Source organism: Oryctolagus cuniculus, chromosome 14, assembly GCF_051225735.1.
Source record: "Oryctolagus cuniculus isolate XC-2025 breed Fujian yellow rabbit chromosome 14, ASM5122573v1, whole genome shotgun sequence".
NCBI classification, from domain to species: Eukaryota; Metazoa; Chordata; class Mammalia; order Lagomorpha; family Leporidae; genus Oryctolagus; species Oryctolagus cuniculus.
In genome coordinates this window covers 97042019-97067056 of record NC_142880.1, presented here as the reverse complement: position 1 = coordinate 97067056, position 25038 = coordinate 97042019, and the positions used below count along the sequence as shown (strand labels likewise).

The 25038-nt window shown below is 63.2% G+C and overlaps 1 protein-coding gene across 1 annotated transcript; it reads right to left on the bottom strand.

Annotated features, from left to right (window-relative positions):
- Window positions 1-567: 567 nt before the first annotated feature.
- LOC103346006 (palmitoyltransferase ZDHHC11) lies at window positions 568-25038 on the bottom strand. Its single transcript, XM_089313331.1, has 9 exons — window positions 24954-25038; window positions 24504-24594; window positions 22854-23075; window positions 11223-11398; window positions 9979-10080; window positions 8468-8592; window positions 6959-7111; window positions 1682-1794; window positions 568-894 (listed from the first exon to the last, which is right to left on the bottom strand). The coding sequence occupies exons 2-9, from the start codon at window positions 24513-24515 to the stop codon at window positions 856-858; spliced, it is 942 nt and encodes a 313-aa protein (XP_089169457.1). The 5' UTR covers window positions 24516-24594; window positions 24954-25038; the 3' UTR covers window positions 568-855.

Sequence of the window (25038 nt, the reverse complement as noted above, 5' to 3'; positions counted from 1 at the left end):
TCCCAACCTCACCCTTTGAGAGACAGGTGCACGTCCCCTCCTCTGGTACACGCCCCGCCTGTGCACGGTGGCTGCAGGGCCGGCCGGAGGGAGCAGGAAGCGCGATGCAGGCCTCCACATGGGTGGGAGAAACTCCCGCTGTGGACCTGCGCTGCTTCCTCCCACGTGTGCATCGGCAAGAAGCTGCAGTTGGAGCCTGGAGGGAGGTTTAGAACGCGGCCATCGCGACCAGCATCCTCACCATTCCGTCAAACGCCTAACAAACTGATTATTCTTGTTTTAAAAATATTTACATATTTATTTGAAAGGCAGAGTTAACAGGGAGGTAGAGACAGGAGAGAGAGAAGACAAGAGAGAGAGAGGAGAGAGAGAGAGAGAGAGATCTGCCACATGGGTGTGGGGCCCAAGGATTAAGCCATCTTCTGCTGCTTTCTCAGGCCTAGAGCTGGATCAGAAGTGGAGCAGCTGAGACTCGAACCGATGTCCATATGGGATGCTGGCACCACAGGCGGCGGCTTTACCTGCTACGCCAAGCACTGGTCCCTGTGGCCAGCGTTGTAGCACAGTGGGTTAAGCACCACCTGTGACTCCCAGACTGGAGTGCTTGTTCAAGACCCAGCTGCTCTCTTCTGATCCAGCTCCCTGCTGGCAGCAGCAAATGGCCCAGGTCCTCAGGCCCCTGCGCCCCATGGGAGACCCAGAAGAAGCTCCAGGCTCCTGGCTTCGGATCAGCGCAGCTCTGGCCATTGCCGCCATCGGGGAGTGAACCAGCGGATGGAACACCTCTGTCTCTCTGGCTCTACCTCTCTCTGTAACTCTTTCAAATAAAAACAGCAGCAGCTGGGCAGTCAGAACTCACCCAGGGAGAGAGCGGGCGGGCGGTCCACGTCTTCCCTGTGGGGTGAAGGAAAACTCATGGCAGAAACGGAGCTGCTGACCCTGAGCTTTTCCCACAGACAACCCAGTCCATGGGTGATGCTGAGTCTTGGCCTGGGCTTCTTGTGGCCCCCGGGCAAGCGTCTCCCTGCCACGGGTCTTTCTCCCAGCACCCTGCGCGTGCCTCCGTCTCCATGCGTGAGGCCTTGAAAACGCCTCTGACGTGGCCTGAGGGGACACCCCACAGCAGCCCGGTGTCGAGCACGCACTGCACCGTCCAGAGGAGCCTGGTGCCACCTGACCCGGGCGGGGTGGGCACCTCTTCCGCACACTCGCACGAAGGCAGCGGTGCTGTGACTGCATGGCCTGGGGTCGCTGGGACGGGCCGAGTCTGGGATGGAGTGGACAAGTGTGTGTTCAGCGTCCGGTGAGAGGCAACCAAGCAAGGATGTGCTCCCGGTTTCTCCCTGAGGGGGTGCTGGCCCCTCCCTGCTGCTGAGTGACTGCAGGCGTGAGGGCAGAAGACCCCTCCCCTCCGGAAGCAGAGTCCCTGCCACCTTCAGAGACCGGCACAGTGCAGCCCCGCTAAGCACAGCCCACCAGCAGTCCTGGGGCCAGGTGGCTGACTGGGAGGGAGGGGTGTGAGAAGGCGTAGACAGCCGCACGCACGCCACACGGGACACACCCCAGGGTCCTGGGGCCTGCCTCACACTGAAGCAGGGAATGGGCCAACAGGTCCCAGCTGCTCGGCCAGCTGGGCCTCGTCCCCAGGTCTGTACCAGGCGGACCGCGAGCACAGGCATACCTGCTCAGGCCCCGCCTCCGGGTCCACAGCCGGCTTGCTCCTGCACGCTGCCTTGGGACACTGTGGCAGCTGGCCCTGCGCTATGAAGTCACGCGTGCTCATCTTCTTTGCAACTAGAAGCAGAAAAGTGGAAGCAGGGGTCACCTCGTCCACTGCGGCCCCCAGCGTGGCTCCCGGGCTGCAGCCCACCTGGGCAGCAGGCAAGAGGGTCTGCCTGTCTTGCCTGGGACAGGACACAGTCGAGCCCCATGGCCCACTGTGAAGCCCCATTAAGCCGGTCTTCCCAGCAAGGGTCAGGGGAAAACACGGCAGGTGGCCTCCTGTGAGCCCACGCCCCCCGCCACGCGACAGGCTTTGCAGGATGCCCTGGGATCGCTGCATCTGAGGGGCCAGGTGACCTGGGTGTGTGGTCTGAGCACCTTGCGGGAGCCCTGCTGGTGACGCCATCCCAGGGCCATCCTTCCATGGAGACCCTGGCTGCCCAGTATGTGCCGCTGTCTCCCGTGCCTCCCACGGAGGCCACGCTTTCATGTCTTTTCCTAACAGCCTCCACGCCTGGGACCAGACGGTGGCTGGGACACGCGGTGCCCATCTGCAGCCCCCAACCCCGCCTCGGTTCTGTGTTCCCGACTGACTGCACCCCGCCCTCGTGTCAGCCTCCCATCAAGAACCTGAGTGACAGTGGGAACGTGCACTTGTTGATGTCCTAAAGCCACGCAGACCAGAGGGCAGACGCCTGGCAGGCGTGCTTGGGTGGTGTGCGTTTCACGTAAAACATTTCAAACTGGCAGGATGAAGGACGCAGCGTGCTCCCAACCTTTTAACCTCGGTGAGCAGCCCGGCCACAGCGCCCGCAGCCAACAGCAGCCTGCCCGCGCCTTCTCGGGCCGCTGGCGAGGGCCAACTAGCTCTCCACCTCCCTCGACGCCTTCCCTCCCATCTTGCTGGGGCTGCCCCGGGCCTGCACCAGCTCGGAGCCTGGGTGCACTGCTTCTCGAGTGTGGCCTCTGCTTAGGGGGACACGGTGCGGCAGGGGTTGTGGAAGACTGCCCGCCTCCCTTACCTCTCAGAGCTCACCCTGCAAGTCGGTAGTGTGCTGTGAGCTGCTCTGTGGACAGTCCATATGGCCAGGGGTGGAGAGAGGCCTTGTCCTGCCATCTACCAGGGACGGCACCACCAGTGGCTTCACAGGGCATTCACAGGAGCTCCCCCAACCTTCACGCCAACCACGGTCCCCACCAAGGCCTCCACCGAAGCCCAGGAGGGGTTCTGGGTGGAGGCCCCAGCTCGCCTGAGTGTGCCCCTGCATTTAGGCGCAGCTGTACCCTAGCTAACAACTGCTAGCCACACCAGTGTCCTTGGTGTGCAAATCCCCCCCTCAGCCCCACTCACACCCCTACCCCTCTGGGGTTCTGTCCCCCAGTTCAACCCTCCCGGAGGCCTCCACCTGTCTGTCACTCCAGCCGGCTGCGTCTCTGATCTCTCCCATCGCATCCTATAAACATCACGTCTTTGATGATACCAGCAGCTGTCAGGCCGTGGTCTTCCCCTGGTGGATGCCCTCAGGCCGTGGTCTGCCCCTGGTGGATGCCCTCAGGCTGTGGTCTGCCCCTAGCGGATGCCCTCAGGCCGTGGTCTGCCCCTGGAGGATGCCCTCAGGCTGTGGTCTGTCCCTGGTGGATGCCCTCAGGCTGTGGTCTGTCCCTGGTGGATGCCCTCAGGCCGTGGTGCTGTGGCTGGTGGATGCCCTCAGGCCGTGGTCTGTCCCTGGTGGATGCCCTCAGGCTGTGGTCTGTCCCTGGTGGATGCCCTCAGGCCGTGGTGCTGTGGCTGGTGGATGCCCTCAGGCTGTGGTGCTGTGGCTGGTGGATGCCCTCAGGCCGTGGTCTGCCCCTGGTGGATGCCCTCAGGCCGTGGTCTGCCCCTGGTGGATGCCCTCAGGCTGTGGTGCTGTGGCTGGTGGATGCCCTCAGGCCGTGGTCTGCCCCTGGTGGATGCCCTCAGGCTGTGGTGCTGTGGCTGGTGGATGCCCTCAGGCTGTGGTCTGCCCCTGGAGGATGCCCTCAGGCTGTGCTTTACCTCTGGTGGATGCCCTCAGGCCGTGGTCTGCCCCTGGTGGATGCCCTCAGGCTGTGGTGCTGTGGCTGGTGGATGCCCTCAGGCTGTGGTGCTGTGGCTGGTGGATGCCCTCAGGCTGTGGTCTGCCCCTGGAGGATGCCCTCAGGCTGTGGTTTACCTCTGGTGGATGCCCTCAGGCCGTGGTCTGCCCCTGGTGGATGCCCTCAGGCTGTGGTGCTGTGGCTGGTGGATGCCCTCAGGCCGTGGTCTGCCCCTGGTGGATGCCCTCAGGCTGTGGTCTGCCCCTGGAGGATGCCCTCAGGCTGTGGTGCTGTGGCTGGCTGGCACTCACTCCTCTGCGGCTCTCCCCACCTGGCTCTGTGCTCAACACCTTTCTGGGGCCAGGGACGACCCTGAACTCAACTCCAGTGACCACCAGCAGCCCGCTGTTGGTGCCACAGAAAGCAGAGCTCCTGCTGGCCGGTGGGAGAGCCACCTTAGAGCGCAGGGGCGCTGCGTGAGCCCCAGCTCAGGTCAGGACACGCTGGCAGGTGTCCAGCCACACACTGCCCTGCTGGGTGCCCTGCAGGCTGGTCTGTGACTGACAGCCCATGAACGGGACAGGGCCAGCCCAGAACTATGAGATGAGTGGATTTGGGTGCCAAAACTTCCGATGCCCACGGGGCAGTTTGCTCCTAGTTTGCATTTCCAAGAGCTTGGATATTCCAAATTAGTTTTGCACCAGAACACCCTCACCTTTTAACTCCATTCTCCATGAACACCCTCACGTGCTCTCATACCATCGCCTGGCCAAGGCTGACAGACCCAGGGGTCACCCCAGCAGCCACGTGGCACTGGCCACGACACGTCCTCCCTCTCTCTGGTGCTGGCCAAGGCTGGGGCTGTGGATCCACTGCCAAGTCCTCCGACTTCAGGGCAAGCACGGCAGAGGCGGGAAGCAGTGCCGGACGTCCCTCGGCTGCATGGCTCCAGCCTCCTGGGACCAGCACGTCCTTACAGGAAAGTCCAGCGGGGCTGACGCCGTGGACGCCGCGCCAGCGTCGAGCAGCCCGCAGCCCACGTCCAAGGCCGGCCTGGGAATCCTGTGGGGGCTTTAGCCGTGGCACAGACTCACCTGTGAGCCACAGGTGCCGAGTCCTCCCTGTGGTCTCAGAGCACAGGGGCCACGGAACCTCCTGCAGGTGTCACCAGGACATGGGAGTGGGAGGGGTTCTGGTGCCGGCACTCACTCGGGCTTCAGTGCAGCCGCCTCACGCACATGAAAACCACAGAGCTCCCGGAGCAGTGCGACAGGATGTGCCCTCCCAAACCGCCGTGTCCCCCGGGAGAGGGGCACGGGTGGGCAGCTGTCAGCTCTGGTCTCCCACACAGAGCACAACAGCACACCGGGGGCCCACAGGCCACTCTCCTCTCCTGTTCCACTCAGAGCCAAAGTCAGGGTGCAGTGGTGCCCACCGAGCTGGGTGCCGTCACCCTCGCTTCCTGCCTACCCACCTAGGCCTCATGCCTAGCAGGTGTTCTCTGCCTGTCCCCCTGGCAGCCAAGTGCACCTGCACATGCTGTTCACATCTCAGCACCTCCACCCCCACCCCCACCCCCTGGGGCCAGCGCTCAGCACTATAACCACAAAATCCGAAGGAACGGCCACTACTGGGTAGCTGGGCCCGTCCCTCTGCTACACATGTGTGTCATGGCTCATGTGTGGTTCGTGGTGTGCTGTGTGTCATGCCGCTCATGTGGTCTGTGGCATGGTGTGTCATGCCACTCATGTGGTTCGTGGCATGGTGTCATGCCTCCCACATGTGGTTCATGGCATGGTGTCATGCCTCTCATGTGGTTCGTGGCATGATATATGTCACACTCACATATGGTTCACAGCATGGTGTGTGCATGCCTTGTGCATGGTTGTGGTGTGCGTCACATCTCGAGTGTGGTTCGTGGCATGGTGTGGATCATGCTGCCACATGCATGGTTCATTGTGTGGTGTGTGCCACGCCTTGCACATGGCTCGTGATGGGGTGGTGAGACTGGACGAGGGCTGGTGTGAGAGCCCTGGGTGAGGAGGGCAGGGGAGTTCTGTCTGGGCACAGCAGCGGAGAGCGCACCCCTGGGCAGTCAGGGAGCACTTACACACGAGAAACTTCTAGACACCTTTAGAAGGCGCAGTTTAGACACAACCCTGAGCACGCAACCGTGGAACCAGGTTTCAAAGGCGGCCCCACTCTCTAGGGTTTGGCTGCAGGGAGTGTGCCCAGGTCCCCAGGCCCCATGGCCATGCAGCACGCGACTTTGGACCAGCTACACGGACGTGGGCCTCTGGGAAGAGACGTCAAAGGTGCTGCTGCCCCTTCTCAGTACAGGCAACGGGCTGTTCTTCACAGCTGGGCCAGGAGCGTGCATGTGGCGCCCGTGGGATTCACGCCGGAGTCTGCACTGCACTTTCGTCAGAGACATCAGGCAAGCCTCAGGCAAGACTACCGGACGGGCTTTTCAGGGATGATGGGGTGACCCGGGGTCACAAGTGGGGCCTTTCTCCGTGAGGGCATCCATTCTGCATCAGACGTCGCTAGCACAGCCGCAGGCAAGCTGTGCTGAAGACCAGAGCCCGCAGGCCGGGCTCCTGCACTCGGTGGTGAGGGAGGAGGAAGGTTGCAGGGGACGGCACCTTTGGAGGAGCGGCCTGGAGACGGTCTGTCCTGGCTGCCCACTCCCCGCAGCCCCCAGCCCAGGGCCCATGATGCCCAGAGACTGAACGAGGCTACCTGGGAGGAAGGGTTGTGGGTGGGGACAGCCCATCCTTCCAGGCCAACAGCCCCAGCGCACAGACGCCCTCAGGCTCACAGCCCAGCTGCCCGGGCACTGGCCACCGTCCACTGAGCTTAGGCTGGATCTCACCATCAAGACCTCAACCTGGTGCTCTCCTAAGGGAGTCACCGTTTCCATCATGCTCTGCTCTCGCCCACAAGAACTCCTTCCTCGCTCTAATTTTAGAGCCTCCCCACGTTTCCTGCGGCTCCTGGGCCTTGAGTCCAGCCCCTCTGGGCCTGCACCCTCCCACGGTGCCTCCTCCTCCTGGGAGTTCTCCTGTCTGCTGTGAGCTCGTTTCTGGCACAGGCTGGCCAGGAAGCCTCCTGCCTGGGTGCCACCGAGCGTGGCGGGCAGAGCTCGGCAGGGGCGGGCTCCAGGGCAGGTACGCACTCAGGTAGACGTGGAAGACGAACAGGCGGCCCAGCGCCGACACGATGCTGAGGCTCAGCAGCAGCGCAGCCACCCCGATGCACAGCACCACTGGGGTCTTCACACGCGTGGGGAGCACAGGAAGGAAAAGCAGCCACGTGCCGTCCTCTACCTCTGTCAGGACAAGGGAGACACACGTGACCGGGGAGGCCAGGGGCAGGGTTTGCTGGTGGAGGGCAGAGTGAGGACCCCGGTGAGCAGTGCCTGGGTATTTACCCTACCTGAGCCTGGGGCCCCTCCTGACTGGCGGCTGGGATAACCCCACTCTGGGTCTGGAAGGAGAGGCCACGTCCCCGGTCACTCCCACCGGCCCCTACACCTGGGCCTCTCCGTGCTACACTGGTCAGCCTCAGACAGAGCGGGGAGAGGGGGCGGGTGCTGGGGGGGGCAGCCTCCTGTGGCCGCTGTGCCACTGGGATGAGGCGCTTCAGCACCTTCCACCCCCAGTCTGAATCCACGTACCGGTGCTGCGTGTCCTCTGGGGCTCTGACACAGGGCTCCTCCCACCTCTGCCAGCTTCTGCGGACGGCGGCTCTGCCTCCGCCCCTGCTGGCCCACAGCCTTCTCCTCTGGGTCTGTGCCTCCCTCCACTGGGCACACCAGACCACCCAGGAAGACGCCGGCTGGCTGGCAGCAGGGGCCGCCTCCGGGCACAGGCACACCTTTCCCCCTTGCTCCATGCAGGCAGGGCGCCCACGCTCAGCTAAGGGTCTCCAAGCCTGCAGCCTCCGGTGCCTCCCCTGACAGCTGGCTCCTGTGGGGCAGCCCACGCCTGCAGCTGCCCTGGGGACCAGACAACTGAGCACCTTGACCTGACTGTGGAAGGACTGAGGTATGGAGTAGACCCCTCTCTCAACCCTGACTCCGGGCACTGCGGCCCCATAACAGCCCTGGAGGTGCCAGGACACCCCACAGCTGCCCACCGCAAAGTTGCTGGCAGCAGTGTACACGTGGGGCAGCTGCATGAGCCAAGGTCCAGAGCCTGCCAGGGTCTGCTCCCAACCAGCACCCCAGACACAGCACCAGGGCGTGCGCCTCTCCAGCCACTCCCTAGAGCAAGCTGGGGTGACCATGCCCTGCCAGAGGACCGTGGGAAAACAGCTGACCCAGCACCTTGGACTCCAAGGGAGGCAGAGCCAAGAGCCAACCCAGTACCCCAGACCCCGAGGGAGGCAGAGCTGACCCAGTACCCCACACGCTGAGGGAGGCAGAGCTGACCCCATACCCCACACCCCGAGGGAGGCGGAGCTGACCCTGATCCCCGCACCCCGCACCCCGAGGGAGGCGGAGCTGACCCTGATCCCCGCACCCCGCACCCCGAGGGAGGCAGAGCTGACCCAGTACCCCACACCCTGAGGGAGGCAGAGCTGACCCTGATCCCCACACCCCACACCCCGAGGGAGGCAGAGCTGACCCTGATCCCCGCACCCCGCACCCCGAGGGAGGCGGAGCTGAGAGCTGCAGTGGCACCTTTGTAATGGCGGTCAGTGCGGAGACTCCTGGGGTCCATGACCTGCTTTGTAAAGATGTACAGCATGATGACCATGAGGAAGAGCAGGGCGACCAAGGCAGACAACACAGAGCAGAAAAAGTACCTGAGGGAGAGGAGCACACGCAGACGCTGTGCCTGGCCAGTCCTGAGGACAGGACCACACAGACACCCACACCTCAGGGGCCCAGGTGCCGAAGGCTGCACAGAACGGCTGTGGGTGTCCCCTGGAAGGAGCCCAGGACCCTGCTCCAGACCAAGTGGCGTGGGCCCCTCGGTTTGATCACTCCTGCCAGGCCGCGACTGCATGGACCGCACGGCAGCTTCTCCCTCTTTACAACAGAGCACCTCTTGCAGACACGACCTCACTTAACCCTCGCGAGGAGGAAGTGAGGCCGTGAGGAGGAGGAGCAGGGGCCACTCCCTCCTCACAGCAAACCCCAGCCAGCTACCCGCGGTCAGCACGTCCCCCGAGCCCACCGCACACAGCTGCTGCCGCCCTGGGTCTGGATGAAGGCCCTCATGGCAGCCCCAGGCAGGCTGGGTCCCAGCCGGGTCCTGTGCGGTGGGAGAGGTGGCTGGGGCTGCTGGCTGAGTCAGGGGTGTGTGACCCACCGGCACCGAACATCAGCTCTGAGCACAGGGCGGCGGGCTCCAGGGCACCCTCGGCTTTTAAGTGGCTGCTGTCTGCGAGCCCAGGAGCCCTTCCTGGGCCGTGCGGGGCCGTCTCCTTAACACATCCTCCCTCAGCTTCTCAGTGCCACACTCAGCCACTTTTCTAGACCAAACTGATCCAAGTGCAGAACACGGGCGGCTGCTGCCTGCTTTCTCTGCCTGTGGCGGAGGGAGGGGCGTCGGGCTCTCCCTAGCCCGTCAGTCACGTGATTCCAATGCTGCGACGTGGCAGCGGTGCGCATGCTCACGCGGACCCTGGTCTACACGAGGAAGCCGGCAGGAGGAGCTGCATCGCCCAGCTTGCGGCCACGTGCGGCCTTTCGGGCGTGGTCTCCTGAACAGCTGCTGGGAGGCCACTCGGACCCCAGCCACTGCGCTGCCCAGGCCGCAGGACTGCAGGAGAGCACTCGTTGCTTTCTTCCTGCTGACCTTCACGACTGGGCAGCTGACGGAGAGCCAGCCTGGTGGACGCTCCGCCTGTCACCTGGGTGCTGGACACACTCCTGTGTCCCAGGCTCTGGCCACTGCTCCGGGGGCTCAGGGGAGAGTTCAGGGGGCCTTGGCCAGTTCCTTTCTGTCCCCAAGAACCTCCACGACTTGCATGTCCAGGGAGGGCTCCAGCCAGTTTCAGAACCAGACAAGACCAGAGGGATGGGAGCCCTGTCCTCTGCGGTGCAGGGGACAGGGACTTGGCTCCAGGAAGACCCCTCGTGCCCACAGCCCTCGGGGCCCCTGCTCCTCACACCACAAGGACGCCCTGCCTGCAGGCAGGCCCCGCTCCCCCAGACCCCATGGCCTCTGCAGGCCACTCCCTCACCAGTAATTTCTACTGCCCACGCAGTTGTTAAGCCAATCGCAGTGATGGTCAAACCCTGCGACGCACTTGTTGCAGGTCCTACAGTGCTTAGTGTGCTTGTTCCTGGAAGGAGGATTGGAGAGGAACCGATCAGCCCACAGTGTGCAGGCCAGGGATGGGTCAGAAACCTGATCTCCCGAGCCAGGTGGCCTCGGGCAAACTGGTCCACGTGGCATGGAAGTGGGTGTCCACTGGGGACAGAGGTCAAGCCCTCTACCTGAGGCCAGGTCGAGCACTTGAAGCCTCAGTGGGGGACAACAGCCCAGGGTACAGCAATCAGAGTGGGAGGCACCTGTGCCTCTATGGGCGAGGCCCCAGCTGACATAGACACCCCAGGACCCTCCTGCAACCCCCAGTCCTGGGAACTGGGTAAGCACCCTGGTGGCGGCCACGGCTGCCCTGTAATGCCAGGATCCACTCTGCCTCACACAGCCCCACTGTCCTCCCCAGGTGGCCCTGGGACATCCATGGAGCAGTGCCTGGGATCAGGGTCCTCCCTCCTCCGTTGGGCAGGGGGCTCATCTACAAAACCCAAGAAGACAGCACTACTTTGGCCCTGGACTGAAGGGGAAGAACCCACATGCCCGAGCCCCAGGGAAGTACTCGACCCTGCACGAGGGCTGCTGCCTTCCAGCCAAGGGAGAGCACCATTCGCTGCACAGAGCAGTGCTCCGCACGAGGCAGGCAGGCAGCGGGCAGGCTCCGCCCTGTGCACACGGTCCCAACAGAGCAGTGCATGGGAGGCAGGCTCCGCCCTGTGCACACGGTCCCGACAGAGCAGTGCATGGGAGGCAGGCTCCGCCCTGTGCACACGGTCCCGACAGAACAGTGCATGGGAGGCAGGCTCCGCCCTGTGCACACGGTCCCGACAGAGCAGTGCATGGGAGGCAGGCTCCGCCCTGTGCACACGGTCCCGACAGAGCAGTGCTCACGGGAAGCAGGCTCCGCCCTGTGCACACGGTCCCGACAGAGCAGTGCATGGGAGGCAGGCTCACCCGCCCTGTGCACACGGTCCTATCAGGCAACTGTGGCACCAGCGTCCACTTCACAGGGCAGCTGTGCAGCTTAGATGCAGTGTCCACAAAGTGGGCCCAGGCCAGAGCCCAGCTGAGGCCCCAGCAGGGCTGGCTGCTGTCACAGCAGTGCTGAGGGGCTGCCAGGGCCCGGGGATGCCCGACACTGGGGACAGCGGGGGGCGCACTCACACTTTGATCTGGCACAGATGACAGTACAGGTCCTCGATCACATGATCGTGCTTAGAGCGGTCAAAAACTGGTGGTGGCTTCAAATAGCCCCGGAGTCGCACGTTCGGTTCCGCAGGGTCGATGGACACTGCCGTCAGGTGGGCCACGAGGTGGACCAGGAAGAGCCCACCGGCCACCTGGAGCAGCAGTCAAGGAGCACACCGATGGGCCTGGGGTGCACCGCAGAGGCGTCCCCCGCGGGCTGCTCCCCAGCCTGCTGCGCGGCTCAGGTGCCCACAGGGACCAAAGATGGCCCCTGGCTCTTCACTGTCCGCAAGCCGCAGCCCAGGGCGGACCCCACCCACAACACACCCCCTCCACGACGCCGGGCCAGCTCAGCAGCCGCGGGGCGGGCACTCCTGCCCTTCTCCATGTAACCGGGGCAGAGTGAGGGCTGCTGAACACGGGCCCATGTGGGGCCGGCACTTGGCACAGTGGGTTAGCCTCTGCCTGTGACACCGGCATCCATACGGGCATGGATTAGAGTCCCGGCTGCTGGCTTGGGAGAGCAATGGAAGGGGCCTGAGTGTGTGGGCCCCTGCACCCACGTGGGAGATGTAGAGAGAGTCCAAGCTCCTGGCTTCAGCTTGGACCAGACCAGGCAGTCGCAGCCATTTGGAGAGTGACCCAGTGGATGGAAGATCTCTCTGCCTCAAATAAACAAAGTGAAACATTAAAAAGGAAAAAGAAAAGGGGCCTATTGCAGCAGAAACAGTGCCCAGTGAGGGTGCGGGGGAAGGGCTCAGCTGCCAGCAGAGGCTGTGGGGACCACGCCACAACGAGGACTCCGGCAGCACCGGGGCAGGAGCTCAGCCAGCCACCGTCCACCTGCTGACGGGGCCCAGGCTCTCGGGGGCCCTCTGCTCTGGCTCCAGCGGCAGTGGGAAGAGGGTCTTTGTCCCTTGCAGCCAGGACGTTGATTTGTGTGCACCCACGATCGAGAGGTAAACTCAGGCGCTCAGCTCCCCACCTTTCTCCTCCTCAACTGCCCCCCAAACAACTCCTGACCACAAGCTGGGCACAGATGACCCTGAGAAGGGTCGGGAGGGTGATTCGGAGGCCAGGGGCAGGCCAGCCACGAGCAACTGGGCAGAGGGGACAGGGAGATGGCTGAGGGCCAGTGGCAGTTGGGGGCCACGTGAGGGACAGGAGTGATCAGAAGCCCCAGTGCCGTGTGTGCCCTTGGGGGACAGAGGCCTCCTGGGGCTGCTCTGACCCCAGTGCTGGAGGCGAGGCCTTGGCTACCCCCTCGGCTCCCACAAAGGGTGTAAATGGATGGGTCAGCAGGGCTGGTGACACTGTCATGGCCAAGAACTTGTCCCAGCCCATGGGCGGGTCTGCAGCACCCCTCCCTGCAGGGGAGCGGGTGGGGCACAGTACACTGTTTGTATTGTTGCTGAGGTGACAGACAGGGCTGAGGATGCTGGGAAGGGCAGGAAGAGGCCCAGGTGTGGTCCTTCCCTGCGACGGGCAGGCAGGGCAGCAGGTGAAACCGAGGCTGAAGCAGGCCCAGGCCCTCTGCCAGGACAGCCTGCACATCCTCCCGGTCTGCTCACACAGAGTGGCCTGGGACAGGACGGCCTGTCCGCAGGACCCCTGGCTCCAAAGTGGAGGTGCTTGTGGCACCTGCCAGGCCCAGACTCCCTGGAGCCTGGAACCCCCAGGGCTGCCTGCATTCCCTTCCCCCAACCAGTCCCCACCCCTGCAGGTGCTGTGGCCAGGAGGGCCTCCAGGACTCCAGGCACACTGGCCACCTGGACTTCCCTCTGGCACACGGAGCTGGTCAGGGACACGCTGGTCAAGGGCAAGGCCGTCTCCCCTGTCCTCGGTGCCCTGCCTGTCCGACACAATGTGTCTCCACGTTGTACACGTGGACTCGGGTGATTCTCTGACGCGTCACCCACAGCAGCGACACTGGTGACCCCACGTCTGCTCTGAGCCCGAGATGCCCTGTGCCACACGCAGCCTCCTGAGCCTACACTCACACTTCACATTATCTCCACAGCGTCCCAGGTTCACCCAAATAAAAGCCAGGACAGAGGACACAGCGGGCAGCCCACCTTCCCTGCGGCTTCGGTCTGGGAGCTGGTGCAAGGCTCCCTAGCAACACTGTGCGTTCAGTAAACAAACAGCCCCACCCTCGGCCTTGGGAGCCTCTCCCTGCCCGGCCTGCAGGCAGGAAAAGGGGAGGAGCCGGCCCTGGGAGGCAGGTTCTGTGACTGCTGCCTCAGCCCACAGCCAAGAGGAGCTGCTATCAAATCAGAGTTGCTGACGGCAGCCTCACGGTGCCAGCCTGGACTCTGTCCACCCTCACCAGGGTCACGCTGCACAGGGTCCACCAAGGATTGGGTGACACCAGAGTCCACACTGCATGGAAAGGGGGTGGCTGTGCCAAGTCCTGAGAACACGCCCACTCAGGAGGACCCTGGCAGCTTCGTGGCCCAGCCCTCCACAAGAGGGGCGCAGCCTTCCCGGTTTCTTCTCCAGGTTCCATGGAGCTGGGGCCTGGGTCCCTCAATCTCTCTGCCTGCTCCTGACCTTGAGCCTGATCTCCCTCAGGTCACCTCCCACCCCAACCTGGAGCCTTGCAAAGGCTGTTGGCGCCCTCCAGTGGCCACAGCACGGCATCCAAGTGCTGCTGGCCCTAAGGCCCGGGCATGTCAGGCAACAGGAGCCCAGCCTGCCTGGAGAATGCGCTCTAAGGCAGCCTGGGCCCACACGCAGGAAAGCGTTCCTGACCCGCCACTCAGGCGCCGAGTCCCAGGGGGCAGTAGGTCAGGCACAGCTGACAGAGCTACACTGGGTGCCGAGTCCCAGGGGGCAGTGGGTCAGGCACAGCTGACAGAGCTACACTGGGTGCCGAGTCCCAGGGGGCAGTGGGTCAGGCACAGGTGACAGAGCTACACTGGGTGTGAGTCCCAGGGGGCAGTGGGTCAGGCACAGCTGACAGAGCTACACTGGGTGTGAGTCCCAGGGGGCAGTGGGTCAGGCACAGCTGACAGAGCTACACTGGGTGTGAGTCCCAGGGGGCAGTGGCTCAGGCACCGGTGACAGAGCTACACTGGGTGCTGAGTCCCAGGGGGCAGTGGGTCAGGCACAGGTGACACAGCTACACTGGGTGCTGAGTCCCAGGGGGCAGTGGGTCAGGCACAGGTGACACAGCTACACTGGGTGCCGAGTCCCAGGGGGCAGTGGGTCAGGCACAGCTGACACAGCTACACTGGGTGCCGAGTCCCAGGGGGCAGTGGGTCAGGCACAGGTGACAGAGCTACACTGGGTGCTGAGTCCCAGGGGGCAGTGGCTCAGGCACAGGTGACAGAGCTACACTGGGTGCTGAGTCCCAGGGGGCAGTGGGTCAGGCACAGGTGACAGAGCTACACTGGGTGTAAGTCCCAGGGGACAGTGGGTCAGGCACAGGTGACAGAGCTACACTGGGTGCCGAGTCCCAGGGGGCAGTGGGTCAGGCACAGGTGACAGAGCTACACTGGGTGCTGAGTCCCAGGGGGCAGTGGGTCAGGCACAGCTGACACAGCTACACTGGGTGCTGAGTCCCAGGGGGCAGTGGGTCAGGCACAGCTGACAGAGCTACACTGGGTGTGAGTCCCAGGGGGCAGTGGGTCAGGCACAGCTGACAGAGCTACACTGGGTGCCGAGTCCCAGGGGGCAGTGGGTCAGGCACAGGTGACAGAGCTACACTGGGTGCTGAGTCCCAGGGGGCAGTGGCTCAGGCACAGGTGACAGAGCTACACTGGGTGCTGAGTCCCAGGGGACAGTGGGTCAGGCACCGGTGACAGAGCTACACTGGGTGTGAGTCCCAGGGGGCAGTGGGTCAGGCACAGGTGACAGAGCTACACTGGGTGCCGAGTCCCAGGGGGCAGTGGGTCAGGCACAGCTGACACAGCTACACTGGGTGCTGAGTCCCAGGGGGCAGTGGGTCAGGCACAGGTGACAGAGCTACACTGGGTGCTGAGTCCCAGGGGGCAGTGGGTCAGGCACAGGTGACAGAGCTACACTGGGTGCCGAGTCCCAGGGGGCAGTGGGTCAGGCACAGCTGACACAGCTACACTGGGTGCTGAGCCCCAGGGGGCAGTGGGTCAGGCACAGGTGACAGAGCTACACTGGGTGCTGAGTCCCAGGGGGCAGTGGGTCAGGCACAGCTGACAGAGCTACACTGGGTGCTGAGTCCCAGGGGGCAGTGGGTCAGGCACAGGTGACAGAGCTACACTGGGTGTGAGTCCCAGGGGGCAGTGGGTCAGGCACAGGTGACAGAGCTACACTGGGTGCTGAGTCCCAGGGTGCAGTGGGTCAGGCACAGGTGACACAGCTACACTGGGTGTGAGTCCCAGGAGGCAGCGGCTCAGGCACAGGTGACAGAGCTACACTGGGTGCCGAGTCCCAGGGGGCAGTGGGTCAGGCACAGCTGACACAGCTACACTGGGTGTGAGTCCCAGGGGGCAGTGGGTCAGGCACAGCTGACAGAGCTACACTGGGTGTGAGTCCCAGGGGGCAGTGGGTCAGGCACAGGTGACACAGCTACACTGGGTGTGAGTCCCAAGGGGCAGTGGGTCAGGCACAGGTGACAGAGCTACACTGGGTGTGAGTCCCAGGGGGCAGTGGGTCAGGCACAGCTGACAGAGCTACACTGGGTGCCGAGTCCCAGGGGGCAGTGGGTCAGGCACAGGTGACAGAGCTACACTGGGTGCTGAGTCCCAGGGGGCAGTGGGTCAGGCACAGGTGACACAGCTACACTGGGTGTGAGTCCCAGGGGGCAGTGGGTCAGGCACAGGTGACAGAGCTACACTGGGTGCTGAGTCCCAGGGGACAGTGGGTCAGGCACCGGTGACAGAGCTACACTGGGTGTGAGTCCCAGGGGGCAGTGGGTCAGGCACAGGTGACAGAGCTACACTGGGTGCCGAGTCCCAGGGGGCAGTGGGTCAGGCACAGCTGACACAGCTACACTGGGTGCTGAGTCCCAGGGGGCAGTGGGTCAGGCACAGCTGACACAGCTACACTGGGTGCCGAGTCCCAGGGGGCAGTGGGTCAGGCACAGCTGACAGAGCTACACTGGGTGCTGAGTCCCAGGGGACAGTGGGTCAGGCACAGGTGACACAGCTACACTGGGTGTGAGTCCCAGGGGGCAGTGGGTCAGGCACAGCTGACAGAGCTACACTGGGTGCTGAGTCCCAGGGGGCAGTGGGTCAGGCACAGGTGACAGAGCTACACTGGGTGTGAGTCCCAGGGGGCAGTGGGTCAGGCACAGGTGACACAGCTACACTGGGTGCTGAGTCCCAGGGGGCAGTGGGTCAGGCACAGGTGACAGAGCTACACTGGGTGCTGAGTCCCAGGGGGCAGTGGGTCAGGCACAGGTGACAGAGCTACACTGGGTGCTGAGTCCCGGGGGGCAGTGGGTCAGGCACAGGTGACAGAGCTACACTGGGTGCTGAGTCCCAGGGGGCAGTGGGTCAGGCACAGGTGACAGAGCTACACTGGGTGCTGAGTCCCAGGGGACAGTGGGTCAGGCACCGGTGACAGAGCTACACTGGGTGTGAGTCCCAGGGGGCAGTGGGTCAGGCACAGCTGACAGAGCTACACTGGGTGTGAGTCCCAGGGGGCAGTGGGTCAGGCACAGGTGACACAGCTACACTGGGTGCTGAGTCCCGGGGGGCAGTGGGTCAGGCACAGGTGACACAGCTACACTGGGTGCCGAGTCCCAGGGGGCAGTGGGTCAGGCACAGCTGACACAGCTACACTGGGTGTGAGTCCCAGGGGACAGTGGGTCAGGCACAGCTGACAGAGCTACACTGGGTGCTGAGTCCCAGGGGGCAGTGGGTCAGGCACAGCTGACAGAGCTACACTGGGTGTGAGTCCCAGGGGGCAGTGGGTCAGGCACAGGTGACAGAGCTACACTGGGTGCCGAGTCCCAGGGGGCAGTGGGTCAGGCACAGGTGACACAGCTACACTGGGTGTGAGTCCCAGGGGGCAGTGGGTCAGGCACAGCTGACACAGCTACACTGGGTGTGAGTCCCAGGGGGCAGTGGGTCAGGCACAGGTGACAGAGCTACACTGGGTGCCGAGTCCCAGGGGGCAGTGGGTCAGGCACAGGTGACACAGCTACACTGGGTGTGAGTCCCAGGGGGCAGTGGGTCAGGCACAGCTGACACAGCTACACTGGGTGTGAGTCCCAGGGGGCAGTGGGTCAGGCACAGGTGACAGAGCTACACTGGGTGCCGAGTCCCAGGGGGCAGTGGGTCAGGCACAGCTGACAGAGCTACACTGGGTGCCGAGTCCCAGGGGGCAGTGGCTCAGGCACAGGTGACAGAGCTACACTGGGTGCTGAGTCCCAGGGGACAGTGGGTCAGGCACAGCTGACACAGCTACACTGGGTGCCGAGTCCCAGGGGGCAGTGGGTCAGGCACAGGTGACAGAGCTACACTGGGTGCTGAGTCCCAGGGGGCAGTGGGTCAGGCACAGGTGACAGAGCTACACTGGGTGCTGAGTCCCAGGGGGCAGTGGGTCAGGCACAGGTGACAGAGCTACACTGGGTGTAAGTCCCAGGGGGCAGTGGGTCAGGCACAGCTGACACAGCTACACTGGGTGCTGAGTCCCAGGGGGCAGTGGGTCAGGCACAGCTGACAGAGCTACACTGGGTGTGAGTCCCAGGGGGCAGTGGGTCAGGCACAGCTGACAGAGCTACACTGGGTGCCGAGTCCCAGGGGGCAGTGGGTCAGGCACAGGTGACAGAGCTACACTGGGTGCTGAGTCCCAGGGGGCAGTGGCTCAGGCACAGGTGACAGAGCTACACTGGGTGCTGAGTCCCAGGGGACAGTGGGTCAGGCACCGGTGACAGAGCTACACTGGGTGTGAGTCCCAGGGGGCAGTGGGTCAGGCACAGGTGACAGAGCTACACTGGGTGCCGAGTCCCAGGGGGCAGTGGGTCAGGCACAGCTGACACAGCTACACTGGGTGTGAGTCCCAGGGGACAGTGGCTCAGGCACAGGTGACAGAGCTACACTGGGTGCTGAGTCCCAGGGGACAGTGGGTCAGGCACAGCTGACAGAGCTACACTGGGTGCCGAGTCCCAGGGGGCAGTGGGTCAGGCACAGGTGACAGAGCTACACTGGGTGCTGAGTCCCAGGGGGCAGTGGGTCAGGCACAGCTGACAGAGCTACACTGGGTGTGAGTCCCAGGGGGCAGTGGGTCAGGCACAGGTGACAGAGCTACACTGGGTGCTGAGTCCCAGGGGGCAGTGGGTCAGGCACAGCTGACAGAGCTACACTGGGTGCTGAGTCCCAGGGGGCAGTGGGTCAGGCACAGCTGACAGAGCTACACTGGGTGTGAGTCCCAGGGGGCAGTGGGTCAGGCACAGGTGACAGAGCTACACTGGGTGTGAGTCCCAGGGGGCAGTGGGTCAGGCACAGCTGACAGAGCTACACTGGGTGTGAGTCCCAGGGGGCAGTGGGTCAGGCACAGGTGACAGAGCTACACTGGGTGTGAGTCCCAGGGGGCAGTGGGTCAGGCACAGGTGACACAGCTACACTGGGTGTGAGTCCCAGGGGGCAGTGGGTCAGGCACCGGTGACAGAGCTACACTGGGTGTGAGTCCCAGGGGGCAGTGGGTCAGGCACAGGTGACACAGCTACACTGGGTGTGAGTCCCAGGGGGCAGTGGGTCAGGCACAGGTGACAGAGCTACACTGGGTGTGAGTCCCAGGGGGCAGTGGGTCAGGCACAGGTGACAGAGCTACACTGGGTGTGAGTCCCGGGGTCAGTGGGTCAGGCACAGCTGACAGAGCTACACTGGGTGCTGAGCCCCAGGGGACTGCGGGGGCACTGAGTGATGTGCAGGTGAACAGGGAGAGGAGGTGGGTCCAGAGCAGAGTAAGATAAGGGGTGGTAACAGCACATGATAAGGCCGGATCTGCCCCCCACGATATGCTGACGTCCTAAGCCTGGCACCTGGCAATGAGACCCCACTTGAAAGTAGGTCTCTGCCGATGGCCAAACTGTGATGGTCCCTGGGGTGCCCAGATCCCAGGACTGTGTCCTTACAGAAGGGGACTGGACTGAGACAGACGCACTCGGGACAGAAGGCCCGGGCTCGTCCTCAAGTGCCTGCGGGAGCCCAGCCCTGCCGCCTGCGTCTCAGGTGCTGCCTCAGGAACCGGGTCTGCAGCCCTGTGTTGGCAGCACAGAGTCCAGGGCTCCCCCGAGGCCCTGCAGGGCAGAAGCAGAGGGCAGGGAAGTGAGCGGGGGCCTGGGGGGACTGGAAAATCACAGGCCCAGCTCAAGTGCGCCCGACAAGGCCTGCCTGGAAATGGCACCCTGCAGGCTGCCCCTGTGGGGACAGTGACTCGGCCACCACCCTGAGGGACAGCTGTGCCCACACCCTCAGGCCAGACACCCAAAAACAGTGCTGATGCTGCCGGACAGCAGTCATGGGCCGCCCCTGCCGTGTCTCTTCTAAAATACACCCTCACGCCCAGCTCCACCCACCCCTGCAACCTGAGCACAGGGTGGGGCCTGCAGCCCGAGACTCCAGGTCCCTGGGGAGACACCACTAGGCTGTAGCTGGACGAGAGGACAGACTCAGGGTGTATGTGTGCACCACTTGTGTGCAAGCGTGCCAGCTGTGTGCATGACACCTGCATCTGTGCCACCTGTGTGCACACCACCTGTGAATGCACGCCACTTGTGTGCCACCTGTGTGTGCTGTGACATTTCCATGTGCACACCACTCGTGTGCACATCAGTAGGTATCACCTGTGTGGGCATGCCACCTGCCACCTTTGTAGGTATTCCACCTGTGTGCCACCTGTGTACACGCCTGTGTGCATGCCACTAGTCTGGGCACAAACCCCTGTGCACCTGTGTGTACACATCAACTGTGTGCGTGCCACCTGTGTGCGTCTGCTACCAAAAAACTTAGAGCCTCAAGTACTTACATTAAAGAGATAACGATCTGAACTTGAGGCAAGTGTTCCCATTAAGAAGGCAGAAAAGTGCAAGGCAAATCCAAAATGAGTTGAAAGGAAGAAATACTAAAAATAAAAGCAGAGATTTTTTTAAAAAAACAGGAATGAGGAAAACAAAAGAAAAAGTAAATGCTAAAGTTGACCTTTTGCAAAATCAACAGAAAACGACTAAGCCCGAGTCGGCATCTAAGGGCAAGGCCGGCACAGACCCTGCGCTCAGGATGGCCACGGGAACCGCGGATACGTCACTCCAAGACTCCCGACACATTGTGTGACAGTGACACGGCACACCAGACACACACCACACCGTGCGACACACACATTGTGTGACAGTGACACGGCACACCAGACACACACCACACTGTGCGACACACACATTGTGTGACAGTGACACGGCACACCAGACACACACCACACCGTGCGACACACACATTGTGTGACAGTGACACGGCACACCAGACACACACCACACCGTGCGACACACACATTGTGTGACAGTGACACGGCACACCAGACACACACCACACCGTGCGACACACACGCATTGTGTGACAGTGACACGGCACACCGGACACACACCACACCGTGCGACACATATACACCATGTAACATACCACACTGTGACACACAACAGAGCGGCTGACCTGCCTGCTTATCCAGCAAAGAAACCGAGTCCACCACCGAGAGGCTTCCCGCAAAGAACTCGGACGGCCATCGGGGAGCAGCCGTCGGGCTGCTGAGGGAGGGGCTCGACGGCAGCGCCCACCTCCCCTGCGAACCGAGCCCTGCGCGAGGTGCTCCTGAGCGATCCCAGCCCCGCGAGAAGGCTCTCGGAGAGCCAGGGACGCGGCGAGCCCGGCGTTACTGAACGCCTGTTACCAACTGCGTGTCACTCCCGGGGGAGGACCGCAGCACGGGTCACCCGGCGCGAGCAGGGCATTCACAGGAGGGCTGTGTGATGTCGGAGACTGAGGCTGCCGTGCGCGCATGTGCGAGAGGACCGACGATGGGCTGCCGTGCGCGCATGTGCGAGAGAGGACCGACGATGGGCTGCCGTGCGCGCATGTGCGAGAGAGGACCGACGATGGGCTGCCGCGCGCGCATGTGCGAGAGGACCGAAGATGGGCAAAAAGGCCGAACTGTTGACACGGTGTGTGTGTGGGGGCTCGTTTTACTACTCTGCTCCTCCGGAAGTTCCCAAAGCTCAAGGGAAAACGTTGCCCCGAGGCTACTGAGGCCCCTGCTGCCTCAGGAGCTTCCGCACCACCACTGACACGGCACACCAGACACACACCACACCGAGCGACACACGCATTGTGTGACAGTGACACGGCACACCAGACACACACCACACCGTGTGACACACACACATTGTGTGACAGTGACACAGCACACCAGACACACACCACACCGTGCGACACACACATTGTGTGACAGTGACACAGCACACCAGACACACACCACACCGTGCGACACACACATTGTGTGACAGTGACACAGCACACCAGACACACACCACACTGTGCGACACACACACATTGTGTGACAGTGACACGGCACACCGGGACACACACCACACCGTGCGACACACACATTGTGTGACACTGACACACACCGTGACACACATGGGACACCACACTGTGACACACACACGAGACACATCAAACCTGACAGGCACCATGTGACACAACACTGTGTGACAGTAACACACCACACCGTGTGACACACACCGTGCAACACACCAGACTGTGCTGTTTCTCTGCTCAGCACACACCTATGGAAGGCCACGTGGTGGGGGCCACACAGGGAGATCCAACCTTCACCAACACTGAGCAAGGACACAGGCCTGCTGTGCACAGACCTTGTCAATGACGCATGTGTGCTGGCACTTCCCAAAGCCCACGTGCCACGCCAACGTACACCAGGCACACCTGGGGTCTCCCTACGGTAAGACAATGTCAGTCCATTTTCAACACAGAGTAGAAAATCATGCGAGCTGGCTTGCAGATGCAGCAAAACTGCCCAGGCAATCAGGATGTTAGGGAGTAGCCGACACCAGAGAGGAAACCCAGGTACAGTGAAGGGAGGCGGAAGGTGACTTTGTAACTCGGTGTCCAGGAGACTGTGCAGCCCACAGAACTCAGCCAGTGAGGAAGGGGGAGGGACCCGCGAGCTGGGCTCTGACGCTTGCTGCGCCTGCGCCGGGTGGGCCGCTCGTCAGACACCTGGCCTCGCAAGACCTGTGGAGAAGCCTCACGTACACTGCTCTGCCTGGGTCCGTCCCTCTCCTGAGCGGGCCGGCGAGGGTGTTTCCTCACCTGCCATCTCCCAGGCACAGCCCCCTCGCCCTGCACCTGTCACTCGCCCATGTGCACAGGCACCCAGCATCTGCCCTTCCCGGCAGGGAGAAGGAACGGCCACGCTGGCACTGTCAGCGCCAGGCAGGGACGGAGCCTCAGGAAACAGACTCCGCACCGAGACTGCGGAAAGCCCCTGGACCTCAGGAGACCGGCAGGCTGAGACGCCCGCCCCCCAGGAAATGACAGGCAGTGGGCCGCGTACTCCAGCTACGGCACCGGAAGCCCCTCCACCTTAGGCAGAGCCGCCCGAGGGAAAGGATACGCAGTAGGCCGTGTACTTCCAGCTCTGTGACAACAAAGGGATAAAAATGCCAAAGCAGGCCACGGCCATGAGTGTGAAGGTGATCCAGGCAACCCCCTGGAACACGTGCAGGGGCAGCGACCAGCCGTTCACCCGGGACAGCCGCGCTGGTGGGGGCTTCTCTGTGCCCCTGGCCTCGGGTTCCGGGATGACCCGTCTAGAACTCCTGTCGCACGTGGCCACCTGCAAGGCAGAGAAGGGGGCATGAGGCCACCGTCTGGTCTGGGCAGGCAGTGGGGGATGGGCTGAGGCTCCCAGCTGCCATTGCCAGGGAGGCCACAGGACAGCCTGGAACCTCTGTCCCAGCACAGCCACAGTCATTCTGAGGCAGCTGTGAGAACACGGAACGTCCATGGGACCAGGGAACAAGGGGGCGGGGAGGGGAACACCTGCCCTTCTGGCCAGAACCCCAGGTGCCCAGAGAAGTCCTTGCTGACCACTGCAAAGCAATGAGTCCTGGGCTCTTTTGAAAACACAGCCAGACTCAGAGAGCTCAGCAGGACACACATCCCAGGGAGCTCCCCTGGTGGGGGGGGGCAGCGCAGGAGGAAGGGAGCCATGCTCTCTGCAGCTGCAGCTCCCGCGGATTCTGCAGGTGTCCTGGGGAAGAGGACCGGCCCTCAGACCCACTGCGTCACCTCCTCTGCAGGCACACGATGACCTGCCGGGCCCAGACGTGGTGCTGGGGGAGGGGGCAAGAGGCAGGCGGCAGCCACCGCAAGGTGGGAGCCGGGGGGACAGGTGCTAGCTCTGGCCACGCTGCACCTCAGGCAGTTTCTGCTGATCCTGGGATGCAGAGGCGCCGCTCGGGGAAGAGCGAGCTGACACTGCCTCCTCTGAGCCGCCGGGGCCCCCACCAACAGCCCGCCGATCAGGCCCGGCCCTCTGGTCTCTGCACGTGGCCCACGAGGAAGTCTGGGGACCTGAGATAAAGGTGCTAAGGGAGGAATCAGAACACAGCAAGGCCAGCTTTATGCCTTGGAAACAATCCCAGTGAAAGCCGCAACCAACAGCAAAGCTGCTGCCAACGTCCAAGCAGCAGCGAGGGACATCAGCGCTCCGCACGGAGGTGATCAGGGCGCAGGGGCTGAGTCGGGAAACAAGCTGCCTGGCTCTCCCGCTGAGGAAGGTAGCAGCACATCACAGGAGACGGCAAGAAAATGGGATGGGGCCTTCCCATGAAGCAGAAGAGGTGCGACTACAGGGCCAGGCAGGACCTGGGACAGAGAAACCCTCCTGTGGGCTCTGTCCCTGCCTGGCACCGCCAGCCAGCTGCAACCCAGCGATGCCCGCACGGACAGAAACCAGAGGCCTTGGGCGGAGAACGAGACAGCGCGCGGCGCAGCTCTGAGCCGCCACCGCAGAGTGGTCCTTCGGGGTCCCAGACGGCTGTGACTCCGAGGTGGCCCCCGCCACCGTATCCTCACGTCTGCTCCACCAGCTCTGACATCATCGCCTAAACACAGCGAGTTATATTTAAAACAAACGCAAGCTAAATCACAATCTAAGCAACACATGCTAACAGCCCATGAGTGTGCAGCCATCGGCAGCATGGCCGGGGCAGGGGGGCCAGCTGCAGGGCACCCTGACCCAGCGGGGGCGGGGGGGCACCTGGCCTGACATCCTGTCCTCACAGGCTCTTTGCACAGCGTCAGGTCTGATCGGATTGGTGGCTTGGATCCTCCAAAAGTGAACCGGAGACCTGGGAGGAGCACAGTGGGCGGTGAATTAACTTGGGAGGGCCTGACTTGCTTCAGGCTCACCCACCCCCACTGCAGGGGGTCTGACCCTCACACACCTCCAGTAACCAGGTCGTTTCCGCCTACTTTGAAGCATGCGTGCTGTGGTTTGGACATTGTGCCCAGTGCGGTCCGCTGCCAGCAGGTGTGGGGAAGGCAGGCAGGCAGAGCCAGCCCTGCAGCCCCGGGCCCCCTGAGGCCTCACTGGAGCCACGTCGGGGTGCAGCCAGGGATGAGGGAAGCCTCCCTCTGTGTGCACCACCCAGCCCAGCAGGAGAACGGAACGGAGAGGGAAGGAAAAGCGCACGTGCCTAGTTCTTACCTCGCGGCAGCTCAGAAGCAAACGCCAGGAACCAACGCTGGGCACCTCGGCAAAGGTGGCCCCGGCTTCTCCGTCAAGTGAGACC